This window comes from Pyrus communis, chromosome 10, assembly GCF_041283825.1.
Source record: "Pyrus communis isolate YQ-2024b chromosome 10, ASM4128382v1, whole genome shotgun sequence".
NCBI classification, from domain to species: Eukaryota; Viridiplantae; Streptophyta; class Magnoliopsida; order Rosales; family Rosaceae; genus Pyrus; species Pyrus communis.
Window position 1 is genome coordinate 20,122,617 of NC_142574.1, and position 24,599 is coordinate 20,147,215.

General features: G+C 37.9%; 3 protein-coding genes and 1 long non-coding RNA gene across 6 annotated transcripts; 1 reads left to right on the forward strand and 3 right to left on the reverse strand.

Moving 5' to 3' along the window:
* Window positions 1–6,949: 6,949 nt before the first annotated feature.
* Window positions 6,950–8,940, reverse strand: LOC137730087 (putative pentatricopeptide repeat-containing protein At5g59200, chloroplastic). Its single transcript, XM_068469152.2, has one exon. The coding sequence runs from the start codon at window positions 8,892–8,894 to the stop codon at window positions 7,002–7,004; it is 1,893 nt and encodes a 630-aa protein (XP_068325253.2). The 5' UTR covers window positions 8,895–8,940; the 3' UTR covers window positions 6,950–7,001.
* A 543-nt stretch (window positions 8,941–9,483) lies between these two features.
* On the reverse strand, window positions 9,484–11,168 carry LOC148693677 (uncharacterized). The gene is made up of 2 exons (XR_015952675.1): window positions 10,927–11,168; window positions 9,484–10,417 (listed from the first exon to the last, which is right to left on the reverse strand). It is a non-coding gene; the product is annotated as an uncharacterized LOC148693677 (long non-coding RNA).
* A 6,010-nt stretch (window positions 11,169–17,178) lies between these two features.
* On the forward strand, window positions 17,179–19,378 carry LOC137729469 (uncharacterized). Of its 3 annotated transcripts, none has more exons than XM_088678450.1 (3): window positions 17,179–17,336; window positions 17,434–18,026; window positions 18,540–19,378. In XM_088678450.1, exons 1-2 carry the CDS (start codon window positions 17,329–17,331, stop codon window positions 17,999–18,001), a joined length of 576 nt encoding a protein of 191 aa, XP_088534576.1. In that variant the 5' UTR covers window positions 17,179–17,328; the 3' UTR covers window positions 18,002–18,026; window positions 18,540–19,378. The 3 variants fall into 3 exon arrangements, with proteins under 3 accessions (XP_088534576.1, XP_068324531.2, XP_068324529.2); XM_068468430.2 differs by lacking the exon at window positions 18,540–19,378 and adding an exon at window positions 18,135–18,487; XM_068468428.2 differs by lacking the exon at window positions 18,540–19,378 and having other exon boundaries at window positions 17,434–18,109.
* A 380-nt stretch (window positions 19,379–19,758) lies between these two features.
* LOC137729468 (protein FAR1-RELATED SEQUENCE 4) lies at window positions 19,759–22,942 on the reverse strand. Its single transcript, XM_068468427.2, has 3 exons — window positions 22,598–22,942; window positions 21,634–22,088; window positions 19,759–20,428 (listed from the first exon to the last, which is right to left on the reverse strand). Coding segments are annotated over exons 1-3 (657 nt in total). The 5' UTR covers window positions 22,599–22,942; the 3' UTR covers window positions 19,759–20,227.
* Between the last annotated feature and the right edge of the window lie 1,657 nt (window positions 22,943–24,599).

Below are 24,599 nucleotides of genomic sequence, written 5' to 3' on the forward strand. Positions count from 1 at the left end.
TGTTTTGCTGTTCTTTTTCTCTTCTATTTTTCATCCTGCACAGTAAAGTTACGAGAATTCCTCTGTGGGGCACGAAAGGGTCAATTTCTTGGCATGTCCGATTAAGATTCTCTCCCTTTCTATTTCGCGCTCTTTTCCTCCCCTCCTCCACATTGTATTCTTCAATGCAACATTGTTGTTCATTTACTTACCTCTCAAGCTTGCTTAATATACCAATGTCCTGTATTAGCTATTATTAATTATGCTTGCTCATAATGTTGAGGAATCACATTCAAGGAGGTAACTAGTTTGACAGACTTTTATCATTTCTGCATGTAAATCGCACAAAGTTTTAATCTTTTGTGTGTAAGTACCTGTGTGGAATGTCAAATCTTTTTATAAAACAATTTACCCAAGTTTTCAATATAAATAGTATTAATCTTTTGCAACACAATTTTTTATTATTCTATCAAACATAATCTTTCATACCAACCCCGCAGCAACAATTCTGAGAAATGATCTCAACTCTAAGAGCTCAACTTTCCTTTGCCAATGCCATGAGCCCCTTCCTGTCGTTAGCAATTCTGAGAAATGATCTCAAAGTGAGCACAACTGCATCTCTAACATGTATTGTCTGTTTTCAAGAGATACCTAGCACAACCTTCACTAGTACCGGAACCGGTAACTACTGTGAATTCTGCGGGACTTCCACGAGGAGGAATCATAACTAGCGTGTTTGTCGAAAGCTTTCCTGCTACCACGGAACTCCCCTTAATTTTGTAACCTTTCCTCGTAATGTCCAATGTAGCGGGCTGCCATATATAAGGGATTATTCTATCATAAATACCTTTAACTTTTCTTACGGGTGGGGGTGCATTAAACAGTCATTGATTTCTGTCTGCTCTACTTCAGCTGCGTGTAGTGAATGAGGCTGCTCCCTGCTCATTTAATAGGGGCAGCCTTGCCTTTCTTGGAAAATAATCCACGTGTTAGCTCTATTGTTTTTGGGATTATTTTTGGCTCCACAACTTAGTAATACGGTCTTGTGGTATTCATTTTCACCTGTAAGTAAGAGGTCTTAGGTTCGATGCTCGCCAAAAGCAAATTTAACCACATTATTGCTAGCCCATTGTGAGGATTAGCTCACTCTCTCACCCCCTTAGTATAAATAATATCATTTGTTCAAACAAAAAAAAAAAAAAACAAACAAACAAACAAACAAAAAATGTTCATTATGTGTGCGCATATGCTAGTATAATTATCACACCTCAAAGCCCACATCCAAGGTTTAAGCCCAAATTTCCTTTCCAATTCTATTTATCCAGTTTCTTGGTAAGAATGACATAGTGTGAAAAATGTTATAACTTGACCAATGTGGGACAAATGAGTTACAAGGAAAATTTCACTCAAAAACTCCAACACTACCAGCTATCAGTGCCATGTGGTGGTACTGTACAATCTAATGATTTAAAGACATGTTGTCATAATATAGATAGATTCTATATCTGGTAATTATCGATACTTCTTGTTATTTTTCCTTAAGTAAAAAGGAATAAAGTAAAGTGAGATTTTTTTTTTTTTTTGAACGCCAAAGTGAGATTATGATTACCAGTAGAAATAACGTAGTAATTAGTTGATCCAGAATAGAGGAGGCATGGGTAGGGATGGCAACGGAACGGATCAGTTTTGGATGTGCCATCTCTATACCCAAACCTGAAACTGAAGAATCCTCGAACGGGTTTTTCCCATAACCAAACCTGTCGGATAACGGATTTACCATTGGGTAACGATTTTCCCCATTATGATATTTATATTTTTAATGGTTGATGTCCTTAGTGTTTGTAAGTTGCGTTATGATGACTTGGGTTAGGTTAGTTGGGTTCTTTTACCTGTCTTACCGTTATCTGGGATATGTATGATTCATCACCTACTGAATTTTTTCATCCTTGTGGATTACACGTAACGAGAAATGTTGGATAAAAAAGACGAACCCAGTGATTGAGGGTTTTGGTTTTCAAATAAATGCTGCCCCATTTAGTTGTGAATATTGAATGCTAATGCATTCTCTATGACGCATGCATGTGTACTAAATTTTGGCTATTAACTATGGACTATTTATATTTTTAATTATATAATGCATATAATTACTAGCACAAATTTTCATATTTAATAATGTATAATTATTGATAACACATTTAATAACGCATAATTAATGATAATTCGTTTCTCCATATTATATTTTTTTGTTAAAAAATGAAAACGGTTCAGTTTCGGGTATGAGTTTGGGGCGGATACACCAATAACAATAACCGAACCCGAAACCGAAAAATTTACCCAACGGTTATCCATAACCGTAAAAAACCCAAAAATTAATCCTCGAAATTGGACCGTTTGGATCGATTACCTACGGGGATCGGGTTTGACGGGTTAAATTGACATCCCTAGGCATGGGGTATGCAAATTTATATAACAGTGTACAACACATATTTGATATTCAATTAGTCAATGGAGCCAAAAAGTGAACATTAACAACTTAACAACAAAAACGCGGTTCATCTCCTCTTTCCTCCCCTCTGCCTTCAAGCTAAAAGAAACTCTCCTAGCTGCCGCTCCTTACTCCCGCATGGGGTCGGCGGTAGCCCGACTCCCCCTCTTTTTTCTTCCTTCTCCACCCTCTGCATCTTCCTTCTTCCCCTTCTTTCCTCCAACCTTCCCAACTTTTTCTAGCTCTTCTTCCCCCTTTCCCATCCACCTCCACTCTCTGCATCTTCTTTTTCCCTTACTTTCCTTCATCCTTCCCCCTTCCTTCCTTCCTTCCTTCCAATCAAAAGTTTTTTAATTTATGAACTTTTTCTCTTTTGGTCTTTGTTTTGGCTTCCCTTGAGCTTTGTTCTATGAACTTTGTCTCAATTCTCATGAGCTGGTCTCAGATTTGGACATTCATGACCTTCTCCTACTCCGATGCTACTTTTTGTCGTGCGTCCTCAACCACTGGCCTCTGCTACTTAGCCTGTATGCTTCTTCTCGGGTGTTAGGTGTTATCAAAGTGCTTTTAGCACTATCTGGTAGGATTATAAGAGCGCTTACTGCGCGGGTGGCTTACTCACCCCCATTTTCTATTGATTCATTTGTTTCGTTGGTTCGTTCTCTTGGTGGTGGTGGTGGCCTTGCGATGGAGGCGCATCTGGTGGCTGCTGGTTCCATTCCAGTCTTATGGTTTTTTTGTTGTTGTTCAGCTGGCCACTTTTTGGCCTATCTATTATATTTTCTTTTTTGTTGTTGGCTTGTATTTAGGTAATGAGATGCCCTTTGGGCCCCCTTTTTCCTTGTACTTTCTTTATTATTGAATGAAAGTAATTTAGTTTGACCAAAAAAAAATAAAAAGGGTTAATCTCAGTTTAATAACATGAAGTTTCGTTTCGTGGTTTTCAACATTTGGTATATGAAGTTTTTTTTCATCCCAGAGTCATACCTCAAGTTTTAATTTTAGGATAGTTTCATACATCCGTTAAGTTTTCTGTTAGAACTTCTGTTAACTGATGACATAGCGCTCACATGGACAATAATTAAGTGCCACGTGTCAAAATGGGCCCACTTCAATATTACAAAATTAAAAAAAAAAAAAAAAAAAAAAAACCAACCATCTTCTACCTCCCCCCCAACCCCCTCATTTCCTTCTTCCCTCTGCAACCCGCACCCTATCCCCCAAAACTAGTCTCCCTAAACCTTGCTTCTTCACTCCAATAAATTTCAATTATGCTTAGCAACCTCAATAATTACAAAAGATTTCTCATAAAGTATACAAAATGAAAAAGATTAATGCAAAATAGAATCCCAAAAATCCAAAAACCCCCCCTACTTAGTTGAATTAGCATAAAAATTTAGCAAAATAAAAACTCAGATAAGCAAAATGGTTAAATATTCGTTCTTGGCGATACCCATCTGCATTTCCCCCAAGGGGGCACATAATCTGAGCACCCAAGATGATCAGCCGCGCACACATGCAGTGAAAGTGCAGAAATGAGTTGAAGAGAAGGAAACTCACTTGTTGGAGGAGTGAAGAATGGAGGCCATGAAGATTTTGGGAGATATGAGATTGTGGGACTTGGCAGTGAGGTTGTGAGATGAGAAGGTCATCATTGAATTCAAACTCAGAGCCATCGATTCTCTCTCTTTCTCTCTCTCTCTCTCTCTCTAAGCTTTCTTTCTTTCTCTAAAGCTTTCCGCTTTTGTGAATCTTAGAGAAGTGATAATTACGAGAGTTGGTTTCAAGTTACGTGACGTAAGGCTCTTACTGGGAGAGAAGGGGAAGGCAACATGACGAGATAAGAGAGGACATCCCTATGCAACCACCAAGCTCACTCCAACCACCAAAACCAATCTCCCCCAGCCTTCCTTCTTCCCTCTGCAACCCGCACCTTTTCCCCTAACCTTCCTTCACCACAAAAACCAGTCTCCCCCAACCCGCACCCTCCCATCCATCTTCCCTCAGATCCAAGCTCACTCCTGCGATGTGCATCTATGCCTTCCCAGCTTCGATCTTTGGTTCCTCCGCACCCGATTCTTCTCATCGATAATTTATACAGTGATCGACGTAACTCATAGCTCGATTTGGGGATTTTCTCGCAATTTCGTCCCTTTGCCAATGGAAATTAGGTTTTTTTTTTTTTTGGGGAGCAGCGAAGAGAGAAAAATGGGTAGAAATTAGGGTTTTACAAATTATAATTTGAGTGTGTTAGTAAGAGATGGCAGATTGCAGATTGCAGGTTGCAGAGGGAAGAAGAAGGAAGGGATCTGAGGGAAGAAGGAAGGTTGGGGGAGAAGGTGAGGGTTGTAGAGGGAAGAAGGGAGGGAGGGGGTTGGGGGAGGTAGAAGACAGGTGGGGTTTTTCTTTTATTTTTTTAATATTGAAGTGGCCCATATTGACATGTGACACTCAATTATTGTCCACGTGGGTGCCACATCATTAGTTAACAGAAGTTCTAACGGAAAACTTAACGGATGTATGAAACTGTCCCAAAATTAAGACTTGAGATGTGACTCTGGGATGAAAAAAACTTCATGTACCAAATGTTGAAAACCACGAAACTTTAGGATAGTAAACTGAGATTAACCCAAATAAAAATTAGTCGACGGAGCCATTTAAGGGCGGTTGGTGGGAGGTAAGGGGTGCAAATTAAAAAGAGGAATTTGGGTCTTTAAAATTGTTGAGGAATTCCTTCTTTATTTATTTTGTGTTTATCTTCATAACTGTTATATGCTGTAAATCATTTTGTAAAGATCATCTTTATAGAGAATCAATTAAAACTAAGATCGTTAAATCAATTAACTATAGCAAATTGATAGACGGTTTATAATGTTTTTACCGAATCTATCCATCTTATGTATAGGTTTGATGACTAAATGATCTCATATTTCAGCGATTTTAGCAGAGATGATCTTTGTGGAGTGATTTCTAATATTAATGGTTCCAATCATAAGTGTAAAATTCTGGGAATCGATTACAAAGTGAATTGAGGAAGAACTCTCAAGTCCAGCTCTGTTTCTGGCTTTTCATTAAGGCTGATGTGGGTTCTGAAGGTTTGATTAGGGCTGCTGGGAATGTCGATGGAAGGAAAAGTAGGTTTTGTGCTGAGAAGGCCATGGTGTGTAAAAAAACCAAAGCCTGATGTGTGTAATGGCACAACTTTGAAATGTGACGATTTTTAAGTAATTTGGCAAAAAAAAAAAATCAGTAGATTAACAAAACTGTAATATTTAGTGATTTACACAATTCAACTGAGATTTGGATCTGGGTGCAAACTGCACACGAGGGAGATTCATAATTGACCCTTCAAACGTTATTGTTGTATTTTCTTGTTATCGGAGATTAGACCTAGCAATTTCTTACACAACTCATTAACACGACACGAAAATAACAGGTTTTTGGTCAACACGATAACTAATCGGGTCATTATTGGGTCACATGATAATAACCCGTTAATAACGGGTCCTTAACAGGTTTACAGGAGAATGACACATGGGTAACCTGTTTCGACACGATAAGAAAAAAATTATTTTGATGATTTTAATTTTTTAAACTACTAAAAAATACTTACTATAAAATACAATAGATATAATGAATATATATATATATATATATAGTTTATTAATTATTATTCTATATAAAATTTAAATTTTAAGTTTTATTTATTTATTTATTTTTATAGTGTATTATAAGCAAGGATTGAGATTAAAAATCATAAAACACATTAAAAATAAAAATATCAAGTAATTTAAAAATACCAAACACATTAAAAAAATTATAATAATTAATTTACATATGAAAAAAATATGAAAAAAAATATGCAAACGCTTGTAGTCCCATCCCTTACACTTTGAGGATGGGTATATGATCGTTTGAATTTTTAAAACCATACAAACTCTCATGAACAGTATTTTTAAGGGAGTTCAAAATAAACAAAATTCATAATCGTTAATGTATAAGTCTGAAAGATGTGAAAGCATAATAAACGTTTATAATTGCATCTTGAACGCTAAGACGATGGTTACATGGTTGTTTAGATTTTTAAAACCCTCCAAATCTCATGAACAATGTTTTTTATTTGAGTGCAAAATTAATAATAATTATTGTAGAAGTGTGAAAAATGTAATCAATTGTAATAAAAAGCGTTACAACTTTCATGAAGGGGTCAACTCCGAAATATAATATTATGTTTTACATTTTTTTTGGGTCAAACTATGTTTTTCATCTTCATTTTTATTGATTTAAAAAATATTTTTCTTAACGGATAACGGGTTGATTTTGGATCGGGTCATATTACTCATTTACTTTAACGGGTATTAAACGACACGACCTGTTAAGCTATTGGCTATGAAACGAAAACGACACGAACACGAGAAACACGACACGAATGCTAGGTCTATCGAACATTCGGAGAGTCCATATAATAAAATAAATAATTGAAAATCAGGGTAAAGAAACAATATATGTACTTGCAGTTAGTATTAAGTTTTCTTTTTCACCAATAATCAGCACAAGAACAAACCCCACTCTCAAAATGGTGGAACCTATTGCGATCCCTAACGACAATCTTTCTGTTGGTGATCTTAGCTATCAATTTGATCATTGAGTGGCAGTCACTGCAAACCCTTAAGTTATTTACAATCCTCAAAGTCGTACCTTGTTTTGTAGCAATTAGCCCGTAGCATATGGCAAGCCTCTCGCTATGTATCGATAAAGCCAATTCCTTTTGCGTATCTTCAATATCATGCAAAACCGCCTCTGTTGCAGGCAAGTATCCTTCTGATTTCAGTTCATGGATTAGCTCCGTTAACTTTTTGTAGATTTCCTCCCTCTTCGGGTGTCTGAGGTCTCCCAAGAGGAACTCATGGATCTCATTGTTTACTTCAATCAAGCTACAACCAGGCTCCTTTGGGGTTCCACCTTCCTTCATCTTTGCTCTCACTTGTGCAGCCTCTTTCCACCTCCCTGATGAAGCATATACATTTGATAGCAGTACGTAAGTTCCCGAATCTGCATTACCACAATTCACCAAGATTTTGGATACCCTTTCTCCTAATTCAAGGTTCTCATGGATTTTACAAGCACTTAGCAAAGCCCCCAACATGATATGATCTGGTGCCATTTTCATTCTTGCAATGAAATTGTAAGCTTCTTCAAGCTGACCTGAGCGACCTAGAAGATCAACCATGCATCCATAGTGTTCTATCTGTGGTTGAATGCCGTGAATATTAGTCATGGAATGAAATATCTGAAAACCCAAACCCAACAAACCTCCATGACTACATGCATTCAATACTTTAACAAAAGTAATGCTATTTGGCCTTAGTCCTTGTTTTATCATTGTCTGGAACATTTGGATAGCCTCCATGCTCTTCCCATGCATAGCAAGCCCCTCAATCATGGAATTATAACTACTCACATCTCTCTCTTTCATCTTACCAAACACTGCCAGTGCCTCATCAATATCTCCACACCTCGAGTACATATTAATCAGAGCACCACCTACTATGTAATTGAATTCGATGTCATACTTATCTATGTAAGAGTGAACCCATCTTCCGAGCTCCAATGCTCCCAAATAAGAACAAGCAGATAAAACACAAACAACAGTAACTTCATTAGGCCTCACATTATTCCTCTGCATCTCCCTAAACGCCTCCAAAGCCCTATTCATCTCCCCATTCCTAACCAACCCATCAATCATCGCAGTCCAACAAACCGTATCCTTACTCCTAGCCCGGTTAAAAACACCAATCGCCTCCTCAATCAACCCATAATCATCATAAGAAGAAATCATCACCGTTGACGCAACGACATCCCTATCAGGCATTTCATCAAACACCCTCCGTGCACACTCAAATTCACCACTCTTCCCATAAAGATCCAGAAGCTTCATCCTCACCGATCGATTCGATGACAACCCAAGCTTCAAAACCTGCGCATGGACTCCTCTCCCCTCCTCCAACGCCAACCCAAAGCCACAAGCTTTTAACACAGAAGTTACCGCGTAGTTATCCGGCGAAACAAACCCGTTAACCATTCGACAGTAAACCCGAATCGCATCGAGATAAAACCCAGACGACACGAACCCATCAATGAGAGCAGTGTAGAGGTAGACATTTGGGGTTTGAATTTGTTGGAAAATCTTGGTGGCGTAGTCGATTGAGTTGAGGTTGGAGCAGAGGCGAAGAAGCTCGAAGACGACGAATGGGTCTTGGTCTTCGAAATTTCTTATGATTTTTGCGTGGATTGGCGGAATCTGATGAATGTGTTTGCATTTTTGTATTAGAGAGATTGTTTCTCTCCTGTTTTGGGAATCCTTGGCTTTTGGATTTGAATTTCGCGGGAATGCTGAGTTCAATGTAACCGTTGTCGCTGAGTAACTCATATTTTTGGCGGTTCAGTCACCAAGTAGCCAAAGGCGGCCGAGGTCCAACGCACCACTCTTTCATGTTATCGAGGAGAAAAATTTCAGTGTGACCGGAACACGGGATGGTACACCATGTGTCTCTATATAAATGATGGGATACGTGTGTTAAAAAGTTAATAACTTAAAAAATACAATTTCACACTACTTGCATAAAAAGACGTGATGTACCACCTGTGTTCTGGTCACATTGAAAAATTTGTCATTGTTGAGGGACTTTTCAGTTTCAAAAACACGATGCGGTAAACCAAATGTCATAATATAACTGCTTGAAAAAAAAAATTCATGTATCCAATCACTTGTATTATGACATTTATTGCACCGGACCATGTTCTCGGTACATTGAAATTTTTTTCCATGTTAATATGTTAACACTGTAATGGGTATTCGATATTTTTCTCATTTGTAAGTTATTATGTCAGGTCATGGTGTGCTTCGAGTGATCTTAGATTCGAATTTGGTGGATGATAAATTTTATACTAAATTATTATATTAGGTCATGTTGTGCTTTTTCTAAAAGTGCTTTCATTAAAAGAACGTTTCAAATTCATATTAGAACTCAAAGGACGCTTTGTATTTCTTTAGAAAACGCTTCTACAACCCCCAAAACATTTTTAACTATTTAACCAGACGCTTACATGAATGCTTATGGTTGTAACCTTTCCAAATCCGTCCAAAACACAAATAGACATAAGTTGTATTATAACATGTGAATTTGCTATGCATGCGATAGTCGCAGTACTCTTTCTGCTAAGAAATCGACTTTCCTTTGCCAATGCCATGAGCCCCTTCTGTCGTTGGCAATTCTGAGAAATGCCCTCAATGTGCGCACAACTGCCTCTCTAAAACATGTTTTGTCTGTTTTCAAGAGATACCTAGCACAACCATCACTAGTACCGGAACCGGTAACCACTGTGAATTCTGCAGGACTTCCACGACGAGGAATCGTAACTAGCGTGTTTGTCGAAAACTTTTCTGCAACCCCGGAACTCCCCTTAATTTTGTAACCTTTCCTCGTAATGTCCAACGTAGCGGGCTGCCATGTATCAAGGTATCCGATGCATTGAAATATCTTGAATGAAGCATGGCCCTCGCGAACCATCTTCTCTATCTGGTTTTGCATTTCAGGGAAACAAGTAATCATTTTCCGCTCAATGGCGAAGAGCTTTACGGCCGTCCCCCTGCGCTTGTTGTTGTCCTGAGGCTCGACTTCAACAGTAAGGTACGTACCAACATCATCGGCAGTAACAAGGTAGTTTGGTTTATCTGCTCCTTCAATGGGATTAAAAGATCCATTGTCTAGATGTCGAAACCACTGAAAATTGCAGACGGTGGTTCCATTGATGGGGTATATGCACGCTTGAAGTTCCCGTCCCGGATTAGGTTCCCCTATGATCTGGAGGCTTTCTACGACGAGGTCTGTTTCAACATGCACTGAAATCTCTTCGACAATGTGCTGAGTACGTCTAGATTCAGAATCATGCCTGCCAAAGCAAATGAAAGATTTCTTGGAATGACGTTTTATGTTTTATACGACAACGAATATAAAACATGAGTTTTGTGGATGTGCACATTAATAGATTCTCTTTTTCTAAAGGACAAATGTGCCGAGATAATATCACTTATATTCTGTTCGATACAATTGAAATTTTCTCAGACACATTTGTCTTTGAAAGAAGAACGGAATGCTATGTCCAGAGGAGAGTTCTATACACATTCATTTATCCAAATTTTGCACTGGAGCGACTCTTGATATCATTTTTTTAGTGCTAATTGTTAATACCACCTAAGACAAAATCAGTCACTCAAATTCAATCCACAGAAAAACGCAAAATTACAGCCCACGCTCGTGTACTTTCCTTGTATATTCAACGCATAGCTAGAGTTAAATTGTTAATTTTTCAATTTTCTTTTAAACAATCATGAGATAACTTAATAAGAATAAAATAATACTACTACTACTACGACTACTAAGGGAAGGATAGAAATTTACACTTCCAGAGGCCACCCTGATAAGTTTGCTGCTTCCGTTAGAGCTTTCCAACATTTGTGCCTTCTTTATGTTGTCTTTATATTTGCCTTCAAGTTTAGCAAGTGCATCACCAAAACTACCTCTATGTTTTCTTACGTCCGACGGATTCACTTTGTAAAAAACTGGCCAAACCATTTGTTTCTTCGATCCTTTGCATTCAAGGATCTTGACAAGTTCGTCCAAGCACCAATTTGAGGATGATAGAAATCTTAGAATCTTCTATCACTTTGCAAAGGGTAGCGGATATTTCTTCTCCTCTTATAAGCTCATCGTCTATGAGGGGGCATTTGTTTGCCCTAATTAAAGTGTACTGGACTGGACTGAACTAAGGATTAGTCCAGTCCCATGTTTGCTCCTGATAGGGACTAGGTTTAATGAGACTAAGTCTCACTCGCCTAGACTAAATCTGGGACTAGCTGGCCTTAACGAAACCCCTTGAAAACCATGGGACTAGCTAAGACTGTCCCCTCTCTCCCCCTCTCTCCTCCTCACCTTGCTCCTCGACCACTCACCCTCGAAAACCATGCGATGCTTTTCACAACCAATTTTCATATAAAATACCAAATTGAAAATAGGAGTGAGGGGATTACGATTCTACCTGAATCGAGGCCAAAAGGTGGTCGGAGGTGGCCGGAAAATGGCATGGAAGTCTTGGCCGGTTTGGGTTTTTTTTTCGAATCCATGACAGATCGAGCATGCAAAGCTCGAATATGGGACCAGAGATGAGGAAGAGTTTGTTAGTGGTGCAAACCTCGTCTAATCCGATGAGGTTTAGTTGGAAAACCCGTCGGGAAACCTGCAACTCATCGGAAAAAATGAGGCAGGAGGTGAAGTGCAGAGGCAGTGAAGAGGCAATGAAGAGGTAGGAGGGAGAGGTGAAGTGTAGAGGCAGGAGGCGAAGAAGATGAAGTGAAGAGGCAAAGGATTTGCAATAAAAAAAAATAAAAAAAAAGGAACAAAAATGGGAGAAATGGGGAATGGGGAGGGAGAAGCAGAGAAAAAAATGAATGAAGAGATAGGAGAGGGTTCTAGAAAAATAGGAAAAAGATAAAGTAATAATAAAATATTAATTGATATATTAAATTAAAAATAAAATATTAATAAATATTAATAAATAATATAATATTATAATCTTTCTTTTTAGTCTGACACTACACTAAACGCTTTATTAAGTCAGTTCAGCTTAGTATAGTCCAAGCCAGTCCAACTTAGTTCCTAAAGCTAGTCTAGTTCGAGACAGTCTGGTGCAACAAACGCACTCTGAAAGTCTTGATTCCTTTTTGACATAAAGCAGTGTATAAATGATCTGTAAAATTATTGCGTGTATATCCACCTCTGAAACTCAAAAACACGTGGTACTCCCATGAAGGGGTGAGAGAAGGAGAAGCACCTTCAATATCAACCATGGAAATATTATAACACCTTCAAAAGCTTTCGATCTCTCTTGCTATACCTCTACAGACATACATACATAATGCGTGTGCGTGTGTGTGTGTGTGTGGAGTTAAGTAATTCTTTGAAAACTCAAAGTCTTCGACGCGTTTTCAGCGTGTAGACTTGTGATGATAGAAATCTTAGAATAAAATCTTCCATAGCTTTGGAAAGGGCCGAGGATATTTCTTCCTCATCGCCTATGAAAGTGTTGATTCCTTTTTGACACAAAGCAGTAGAAGTTTACAACAACAAAAAGTGGACTTTTTCCTCTCTGGGAGTTTTGCAAAGTCGTTTCCACATTACCAAAAAAAAATTCAAATTTCGATAGCAATTTTTTTTTTTTTTTTTTTTTTTTTTTTCCGTAAAATCGAGTGCAACAATAGCTTCATTTTGGCTTGTTTTGTTAACATTCCACGTATTGTTGAATACACCCCACATTTTCTTTTCTAATCAAAGTTTATCCTAATGCACTTCACGTAGTTTCCCATAATACCCTCATAACCTACACTCTTAATATACACTCCACATTTTCTACATACACCTCACGCTTCACATCTTAGGTGCATATACATATTTTATAGTTTTGTTTTTATATCTTAATTTTGTAATCACAACAATAAAATCGGGTTAAAGAAGAATGTGAAGTGTATGTAGAAAATTGGATCGATGCCTTCATGAATCAATGGGTTATTATATTCTTAGCAATAGAGGTGTCCATTTTTAACAGCAGTTTAGACTGACATTCGTGTCGTGTTTCTCGTGTTCGTGTCGTTTTCGTGTCGTTTTCGTGTTATACCCGATGACTTAACGGGTCATGTCGTGTAATACCTGTTAAAGTAAACGGGTAATATGACCCAACCCAAATTCAACCCATTAATATTATCAGGTAATATGACCTGATCCGTTATCCGTTAATAAAAGTATATTTTAAATCAATAAAAATGAAAATGAAAAACATAATTTGACCCAAAAAAACGTAAAACATAATACTAAATTAGTATATACATACTAAATTTCGGAGTTGACCCTTTACTGAAAGTTGTAAAACTTTTCATTACGAGTAATTACATTTTTCACACTTCTACAATAATTATTATTAATTTTTCACTCAAATAAAAAACACTGTTCATGAGATTTGGAGGGTTTTAAATATCTAAACAACTATGTAACCATCATCTAAGCGTTGAGGATGCAATTATGAACGTTTATTATGCTTTCACATCTTTCAGATTTATACATTAATGATTATGAATTTTGTTTATTTTGAACTCCCTTAAAAATAATATTCATGAGAGTTTGTATGGTTATAAAAATTCAAACGATCAAATACGTACCCATCCTCAAAGCGTAGAGGATACGACTACGAGCGTTTGCATATTTTTCGCACATGTAAATTAATTATTATCATTTTTTTTAATGTGTTTGATATTTTTATTTTTAATGTGTTTTATGATTTTTAATCTCAATTTTTGCCTATAATATACTATAAAAATAAATAAATAAATCAATAAAACTTAAATTTTAAAATTTATATAGAATAATAATAGAATAATAGTTAATAAACAATACATACACATTCATTATATCTATTGTATTTTATAGTAAATTTTTTTTAGTAGTTTAAAAAATTAAAATCATCAAAATAACTTTTTTCTTTCATGTCCAAACAGGTTACCCGCGTGTCACTCTCGTGTAAACTTGTTAAGGATCAGTTATTAATGGGTTATTATCATACGACCCGATAATGACCCGATTAGTTATCATGTTGACCTGAAACCCGTTATTTTTGTATCGTTTACATGTCGTGTTAACGAATTGTGTAAGAATTTGCCAGGTCTAACCAGCAGAGCAGAGGTGTCCAGGCTTTCTTTGCTTGAGTCTAGAACAAGAGATTTCAAATTTGAATACTGGTGGCAGTTGAAGAATGAGTGAATTCGGCATGCAGCTCTTTAACCAAATAATACATAGTTGTCCAACTGACATGGCCGCTGCAAACTTGGTATTCTTTACTCATCAAAAGATACAAGCAGGAGGTGGACGTCCAACTGAAAAAGAAAAAAAGGAAAAAAAAACGTTTGATCCAACCATCTCCCGGGATGTTTATGTTAAAAGTGATTTAAGGTGTATTTAGGGTGATGGTGGTCCGGCAAGTCGCACGGAGAGAGAGATGAGATAGAGAGAGGGTTATCAGATAGAGAGAGGGATGAGAGACTAAGGGAGGAGAGTGTTTGAGAGTGTCCCAAAGTGTGGAGAAAATTTTCCAAGTAGTTGGCACATATGTTGACTTGCCCTTCCCATCACCTCTCCCTCCCTTTCTCTCTTTTTCTGTTTCTCTCTTCCCCTTTTTATTTCTTCTCTTTCTTGCTGCAGAATAAGAACAAAAGTGATGCCGGCGATCTTCGGCTGAAAGATCGAGATTGACGACAGCCGATCTGAATTGGAGTTGTCGTTGACAATCTCTGGGTTCTATGTGGAAGTAAGAGTGGGAGAGAAAGAGAGGAAAGGAAAGAAAGAGAGTCGAATAGAGAGAAGGGACGATGACGCCGGAAAAATCGCCTGCTGGTGAGAGAGGCGGGTGTGGATGGTTTGGCGTCGTCAGGCTCGTGGACTTCTGATATCTTAGTTATTGTGAAACAATTGGCATTTTTTTTTTAATTTAAAAGAATAAATTATACAGGTGTCAAATGTTTATTCGTGAAACTCCAAGTCAGCATATATGGCAGGTACGTAGAAAAATTTCTCCAAAATGTGGGAGACAAAGTGCCACATGGAAAGAGAGGAGAGGAGGGTTGTGGCATAAAAATCTTAATTAAAATAAAATAAAATAAAAATAATAAATAACTAAAATAATAATTTTACAAAAATATTTTTTGAATTCGTACTTCCGTAAAATCTTCATCGTAGCTCCGAATTCGATTTCGCTTGTGTCTACACGTTCGTACCGTCGAGTACTTCGAGAATAAGGTAAAATATCAGCTCATATAAGTCACGAAAAGACAGTCAATGAAAGTCAACAATCTCACCTCTGTAAGGGCTTTTTCGTCAATTCACTCTTTTAAAATTAATAAAATTGTAAAATTAGGGACGGGTTGTCATAGATAATCTTCCACCGATTGTAACACTACCAACTTCCCATCGGTTGGTGTTGGAGTTGAGATTGAACTTCTCAACAATTTTAGGGTACAAAGTTTTTTTATTTTGATTCATGTCAACGGCACCATCTTTGCTAGTACAAAATTCATGTCAATCAAAAAACAATATCTTCATCATTTGACCAAGTACGCCCTCTAGTATGAACTTGTGCCATCTTGAAAAATTTGGAAATGGAAAGAAATGGTTTTGGAAGTGGGTAGAAAGAAAAATTGGAAGAATCGTAAGAGAACAGTGAATTTTGTGTGGATGTTTGAATAACTACATGGGGTGTGATATCCACACATCCCATTTTACTTCTCACACACATTTTTAATTTTTGGCTATTGGATTTGATGAATTGAACAAGATCAACATACATAAATTATCAAGGGGTGTGTGAGAAATAAAATGAGGTGTGTGGATAGCACACCCCTAACTACATAGGCATTTATAGCGTTTTTGGATGAATTTTGATTTAGATAACTTTTTTAATTGTTTTAGCGGTTTGATTTTATTTTGAGACGTTATATTTTATTTTTTTAGTTAGATTTGATCATATTAAAGCTCAGTTTTCATGAATTAATAAATTAGAAAAAAAATTGAATCTGAACCGTTGGATAAACCATCTTCAACGCTCCATTAATCTCGATCGTTGGATCACGAAAAAGCTGTTAGGCTCCAGCTGGTGGCCAACAACTGCGATGATAGTGGGGCCCACCGTTGCCAGGCGCTGAAGGCCGGGCTCGAATGGGGCACGTAAGTGGGCCGCCGAGTTCCTTTTTTTGTTTTTGGCGTGTGTACGCTCATAGGTAGGCCAATAGCTTTACCTTGATCGTTTTCTTGAGTTAAATTTGTCCCAAAAGTCAATTTTACCCCAAAACTAATTTTTGCTCTAAAGATTGAAGCAAGTTGAAAGGGAGTTTGGTTTGTTTTGAATCACGTGACCAAGACAGAGCTATTTCTTGAACGTCTCCATCCTACTTTATAGGTTGGGGACACTTATCCTTTTCGAAAGTAATTCAACAAACCCCACACTTTTCAATTTCTTTAATCCCTCACCCACTTTGTTCAATGTCTCAAACCTTTTTTATTGGTTGCTATTATTTTATTATTTCATATGTTCATTAATATCTGCCATCTTTTTCAATCTTATCAGGTTCAACAATTAAAATTATAAAAATTAAAAATAAACATTTAAATAGCATTATTTTTTTTTTTTTACAAAAATCTTACAACTTAAAATCCAATTCAAAGTCTCATAACAAAACAAAGAGTAAATTATAACAATTGTTCCTCAACTAAAAATTTATTATTATTAATCTTTTAACTTATCAAAATGTGTAGCTATGATCATTTTCGTCAACTTCGTCAGAATTTTGTTAAAATGAGTTATGTTAGAATGATCATTACTACAATTGGGTTAAAGTTGAAAGACCATTTTTCGAATTGGGTTAAAGTTGAAGAACAATTTTTCCAATTGAATTAAAGTTAAGGGATCATTGGTAATGAATTTTTAATTTAGGAACCATAACTACATGTTTTGATGAGTTAAAAAATCAATAGTAATGGATTTATAGTTGAATGATCATTGTTTCAATTAAATTAATATTAAAAAAATATTGTTACAATTTACTAAAAACAAAAATCCAAAAATAAAAAGGTAAAGCATATTTCGTCTCCCTTCTTTCCTCCCATCTTTCCCAAGAAACAAACAGAAAACACTACAAGCAACTGCATTCAGCAAGAAAATAAAAATAAATACATAACCCCTACAAGCAAAATTACAATCTCGACGCCATGGATGAGTACGATCTCTCTCCCTCTCTCAGATTTCAGCTTCAGAAATTGACCTCTGAAACGAAAAATTAATCATCTTTTTGTGCTTTTTGTCTTGATTTCCAGATCTGACGGCTACCCAAAAGAGTGCTACACCCAAGACGGCCGGAGAGTGATGTCGTCATCGTCAACGACGAGCGTGCACGTCACGGCGCTGGACGGCCTCGTCAACGTCAACTCACTCTTCACCATCGCCGTCTTCGTGGGGCTCTCCCTGACAACTCGGGGACAGAAGAGCCTCGAGAACCGGACATCCTGCGACGCCGGGATCGACGTGGCGAAGAAGCTGCTGGTGTTCGAGGTTGTCTCCTTCAGCTTCTTCCTGTTCTCGTCGCTGGTGGCGCAGGGACTGAAGCTGGCGATCAACCTGCTCAACAGCAAGGACGTCGACGAGGCGTTCCGGGCCCACATCAATCTGAAGGCGTTGAGATTCGGGATGTTGGCGTCCGCTTTCGGATCGGTCATGGGTTGTGTGTTTTTGGTGCTGTCGATGGTGAATGTGATTCAGATCAGGCTGGGGATGCTGTCGTGTGGCAGCAAACCCGCCGTCCATTCCGTGGCGGCGCTTGTTGTATTGGTCACGACGGCGCTTCTGGTCTATATTTCCACTGCTGTTTATGCTTTTCTTCACTAGCTGCTGAATCCGATTTTATATTTATGTAAGTTTCTTTTTCGATACCATCAAGATTGCATATTTTTGTATCTGAGTTTTGGATGTCAATGTGACGGTATTTCAAGTCGATCATGCGCTCGCTCTCTCGTTGCAGGGAATTTCTTCTCCTTTGTTTGAGATTTTAGGTGACCCTGTTTTGGTTGAGAATGAATCTTGAAAAGATGGTAACTTGGAATGGAATTTGCTTCACCTGAGTAATTAGACAGTTGATGTCGGTAGGAAACTGGGATTTAGGGTTTATGGGTTACATCTGTTTGGAGAGGAACTTGCCTACATAGGCGATGACATGTGGCGATCTTGCAAGCCAATGCGTGATTACCATGACATATTGTCACATTAGCATCTCATTACAAAGCTGTCATTTCACTCGAATTAGCTGCTGATGCAAAATATGGATTAAATTTGTATGACACCATCCGATTATGTAGAGTACGGTTTTTAGTGTCAGTTGCTGGTCTGTTTTGTTTGTACGAGGTTTCTCACTCTCGGGACATGGCAGTATGTTTAGCTTGCTTATCTGTCGTATGGTGCCGCCCTTCCGGGACATGCTCGCTCCTCCGATTATGTTCCGACGGAGGCCAAGGTGGCACCACAGAGCTCTTATATGTGTCTCTCGTGTCGATACTTTACCGAATAGCGTAGCGGAAGCCATGTAGGAGCCTCAACCGTGTCAACTGCGAGAAATATTGGCTGGTGTACTGTGCAGCGTTGGTTGATATTGTTGAGAAAGGGATCCTCTTCGGATCTCTTCTACTAAGGTCACCGGATCAAGTGATCCGGGCCTTTCAAATTTCATCTAATGGCAAAAAAATTATTATAGCTTTTAAGATAGCAAAACAGATGGACCGTTGGATAAAATTTGAAAGGTTCAGATCACTTGATCCGGTGACCTTCAGATCTCTTCTCGATATTGTTATCGGGGATTCATGCCCCCTCATGGGTACATGACAACACCCTTGAAGTCCTATGCCGGCCCCCTCGACATCATGCGCACCCTCTCTGTATGACATTTTGCGTCAACTCAACGGAACAGTCAAAAGGATTGACATGTTCATCAGCTGGGCATTTCAAATCCCGACTGACTGCTGAAGTAAGCCCTGGTCTTGTATTTGGGAACTCGTTTTTTGTTTGTTGAACATTTCCACTGGAATTTGATGAAGGAAATTGAGGTTCGACTATAAAATTAATTTACAATACAAAAGGTAGACTAACTTATAAGCTCATGTAAAGTCTAATGTGGAATTCGTTCTCTCTAACTCATGCTTGACGTGGGACTAGAGCTTCCACAAACTCATAGAAACCGGCACTTAAATCCCAATTTATTTTTTATTTTTAGGACCCTCTTGATTTATAATATTATTTATTGGCCATAAAATTATGATCTGAAATTTCTTGGGACAAAGAAAGAGCATATAACATGGAAGAAGCCGTTACGCTTAGAAGGCACAAAACCTATAAGCAAAGAAATAAGTTGTTTACACGTAAATCCAACAAGAAGTGAGGAGCAGAGCAAAAGATGGTAACCCGATGGGATTTTTCAAGCTTAGGTACTGCAACTTGATGGGTCAAGTTTGGCGTGCCCTGACCTATCTCGAACCTGAATTCTCGTAGCCAAATGTTCTGTTTCTGCGCTCCTCCCTTTGTTTACGTTCCTTAATTTTTCAGTCGAGCAACTTGAAAAAGAGACCGAAGGAAGAAAACCGGGTTACAAAAAGGTCTACGGAGTTAAAAAGTCTTGCTACTTGTAGTTATAGTATCTGTACAAACTAGGGTAAATAAACCAAGAAAAAAAAAATACAAAACAAAGAAGGAAAATTATTGGTACATGGCGCTTTACCGCAGTGATGGAAAACAATCATGCCTATGGACTTTGGTGATTGTTCGATCCCCACTAACTCCCTCTCTCCCCTAACAACAATCGACCCACTATTGCTATCGCTTGTCACAAAAAGAAAGCAAATTACTGGGTAATTCCGTTTTCCATTTCTAATCAACCTAAAACTAAGATTTACAATTTTACTGTTTAACAAGTCAATAATCTAAACTACTCTAGCCTATGGGGAGGGGGATTCGAACTCAGAGATCAGGCACACTGTCTTGACCAACTAGTCTACCCACATGTGCATATTTCCAGTCTTGATTGCATGGAATAGCGTCTGAAAGGAGCTGAACTAATCGAGCAGGCTCTTAACCATTTGAAAGTGCTACCCTCTTTGATTCGATTTCTTTCACGCTTTGGACTATAACGTCGATGTTTCTCGACAGGTGATTGGAATGCTGTTCCATCTCCCTCAAAACCGTATCAAGCTGCTCTTGATAGGTGGCAGACCTTTTTCGCTCACGTTGTAGCTCAGCAGTCAACTCCCGAATTTTCAGGTCTTTTTCATCCTGGAACAAACCAAAAAGCAAATCAATGGTAAATATCGATTGTTATTGGAAATACTAACAGAATGGAAAGAACTCTTCCCACGCCGTCCCAAACATGCATCAGGTATCTGCTAGATGGCTTTAACAAGCCCCGATAAAATATATAAAACGTTACTGTAACCACTGTAAACTAGAGCACATTACATGTACAACATTTACTGTAACCGTGATAAGCTATAGCACAATACCAAAAGAAACCATCAAGACTTGAACTGCACAGAATCCAGACACCTACATCTCACAAAACGGCCAGAGAAGCAATTACATATACCACACGAGGCGACTTGTACAAATTCTAATAACAGTACCAAAATAATTTATGAAAACTTCCTTGTTACTTCTTGAGTAAACTTACAAAGCTAAGGACCCATTTGATAAACATTTCGTTTTTAGTTTGTAGTTCTTACTTTTTGTGCTCGAGAAAGGAAAGTATATGGGCAAAACAAGGAATGGAGATGGATGAAGGGAGGCGGTGTGAGGGTGGAGGGAGAAATGTAGATTATATGAAAACAAAAATGTGAAAGTGAAATCAACTTAAAACTGTTTTCCATAGTTTTCATTTTGTTTGTCATTTTTATACTCATTCCTTTCATTTCTTCCACCCTCCTTCCTTTACCCTTCTTTATTTCTCCTTTCCTTTCTCCCACAAGTGCTTCTCTATCTGTATCACCAAAAATGAAAAGTGCAGCGAAAAACGAAATGGTTACCAAACAAGTCCTACGTTTTAGATTGAAACATCAAAACTGGTTTTAACAATTTGGAGGTGATAGAACATGGGTTGCCTAACATGAAGTTCAGAAATATATGAACTATAATCTTTGAACTATGAAAACCATAAGAATGACAGCATCGAGTAACCTGTTCAAGCAAGGGGCATCTGCTAACTTCATCCACAAACCAGAATTCCTATTAATATCATGTAAGATGCATAAGCAAAAAGTAACTTTCCAGCTTGCAAATGCTCCAAACCACTTCAAGGCAACAGATACTAGAACACCTGATGCACTTTCAAATCTACAACAAACATAAACTAGATAATTGACCATCGTAACCAAGACAAGTAAACAAACTAACTAAATCAACACAAATCACAATGCGTCTGTCTTACAAATAAACATATAGGCCATAAAAGAGCAACTAAAAAAATGCAGATAAGAAGCACTCACCGGTGTTTGAGACAGAAGCATACTGCGGCGACCATTTGCAGGTGTACCTACTAGTGGATGGTTATGCTCCTTTATAAATCGTGTTACGACCCATTTCCCTGACTTGTCTTTCTTTACCACAATCATTGCTTTGCACCCTTCTCTGGTGATTGCTCGAGGCTTCCTGTTTTCAGTTCCTTTGGCTCGCGTCTTGCGAAATCCCTCTTTATTACACACAAGCCTACGCCAAACTACCTTACCATCGCGCGTTGATCTCCGGAAGGCATCAACTCGCATAATGAAACCCACCTGTGTTGCATACGCATCATAGAACACCTTGGCAGCCTCTTCAGTTTCAAACTCCATACCCACAAATGGTTCCGCATCCAAGTTCCCCTCAGATGTGACTGCATCTTTCCCATTGGAACTCTCTGACACGTCCTCATCCTTGCTCATAGAAAGTTCTTCATCATCCACTGCCGAATAAGCATTGTGATAAGACTCCATCTAAGGTTCTAACTTCCAAAATTCAAGCGAAAAAAAGTAATTTTGCGACGAAAAATTGTGATCTTTTATACCAAACTAGTTTTCAATTACCTAATAAATTGTACAAAGTCTCACATCATAATGTAACCAAGGAAAACCCTACTAAATTCATTTTACCAATGATTCTGATCACATATGCTGATTAACACAGATATCTCAAATATCCACCGGAAAACAGCACTTGGGTTGTGTTTGGCTGCCGAGAAAACACAAGAAAATACTAACAGACTGGAAAACTGAGAACAACCGAAAACTGGGGTTGCTGAATTCTAAGTTACCCACATCTTATAGTCCTCTACTTTTTCTCAGCTGTAAAACAGATTAAGGAAATTCCAAAAACAGCAAAACAACACAATCATAGGTTTACACTAAGGGCGGATTAACAAATGATTAGGAAATTAAAGAGTGTGGAAATGCTAAGAGAAAATGATTAACTCACTTGTTTTAACAGAGAGATCGCGACCCAACAGTTTGCTCGGCTTCTGCAATAGAGAGGAAGCAAAAAGGGACGAACTTTTTGCTTCTTCTGGTTTTGGGAGGTGGCGGGCGCGGGCGCAGATGGCAGATGAATGATCCACTGCGGTGAGAGAACTGCGTATTTCTCTACGGATAACCTCCTTTCCTTTTCTTAACTTTATTTTCTTTTCTTTTTAAAAATCTAATTTTCCATTTATGTTTTTATTTGGCATGTACAATTACCCATTTATGTTAGTTACAGAGAAATAACTTAAATACTCTAATTTTTATTTTTGACAAAAATAGAAACACCCTCCTGTATCTCAGATCATGCAAGAAGAAAGGCAATCAAGAAGCTACTACGGCGACATATAGATTCTGTTTTTTCCAAACAGAGTACAGACGTTTGCTTCTACTACCTCCGAACTAACTAAAATATGGCCTTTTTACTCGCTACGCTATTTAACAGTGCCTTGTTATAAATTTCTCATGCATTTGATAAAATTAGCGTACACACTTGGTAGCATAAACTGTCTTTCATGCTCGCTCTAAAAACATAGAAGTTGACTATCACTTTGTTTTCCTTTCAATGTCTCATTGAGTCGCCTAACTCAATTAGTTGTTGGCTTATATTCTATCGTTCCATGCCTAGAATGTTCCTTCCCTTCTAGTTCATTCGGGTGAGGAGGGAAAGTCTCATTTAACATCTTGTTCGGTTTCAAAATTTGTCAATGATTTTTATTTTTTTCTTTTTTTTTATAACTTTTTTGTTTTTGGATTTTTTTTTTTAAGAAAAAATTTGTGAAAAATAACTACAAATTAAATCCTCAAAAGCTTATACAAACAACTAAAGACCTAACAATCCTAGTAATTGTTGGATATACATCAACAATCAATGATAAATATATATAGAGATAAATTCGAATTTGCTAACAAACACTAAATTACAACTGAATATATTGACAGAGTATGAAGCAAAGAAGATAATCCTTAAACAAGTAAAAATAATAAACTCTCTGCAGAAGGAAAACCCCAAAGAAAACCATCTCATAGCCTCCGACCCTAGACTTTGGCTTTAGGGACGGTGGTAGCCCCCTGATTCTCTTGTTTTCTGCTTTTCTTCCTCCCTTCTTCTTTTTCTTCTTCTTCTATGTTTTCGTTTGAATTTTATTTCAGCTTTCTGAGCTCTTGTCTCAGTTTTGGACCTTCTCATCACTCAATGGTAGTTCATCGCCAAACCTACCTTCCCTCCCCATCGCACCGCTCTTTCCTTCCTTCCCCTTGCTCCCCCTCATATTTTCCAACCTTTAATTAGAAATTAGGTCTCGAGGTGTTGGGCCCTGTCTTGACACTATAGCCAACCCACACAGCTCACTGCCGATTCTGCTTGTTGGAAAAATTGAGCAAAGTGTGGAATGATTCACATCAGAACAAGAGTGTTTTGCACACTCCTTTCGCCCCCTCATCCTGTTACGGTTTGTGTCCTTTCTTGCAGGTGTTGTGGCGGTTTTGGTTTTTAGAGGATAGATTCAGCACAACCTTTGTAGATCTAGCTTTTGGTTAGGGTGCTTTCTTTAGTTTAGGGCGATGTATTCCTTTGTGGCGGCTATTGCGATGGTGGCAACGATGGTGGCTGCCGTTGTGCTGATGGAGATTAGGGTTTTGTTGTTGTCTTTCTTACTTTGCCTTAAAATTAAGACAACGATGGTGAAATAAAAACACCATCATCTTCAAGACAATGATGGTGGGTCACACTGTGGACATCGAATTTTCGGTGAAATAAATGTACCAATGGATTAAAATTACAACCTCCACTCATTGCACCTACATCATCCACTCATTTCACCTACAACCTCCACTCATTTCACCTACATCATCCACTTACTTCACCTACATCATCCACTTACTTCACAAAAAAAATGATGGTGGTGATTCATTCTCAAAGCCTATAAATAGGCTTCTCCATCAAGGGATCAAGGGACCAA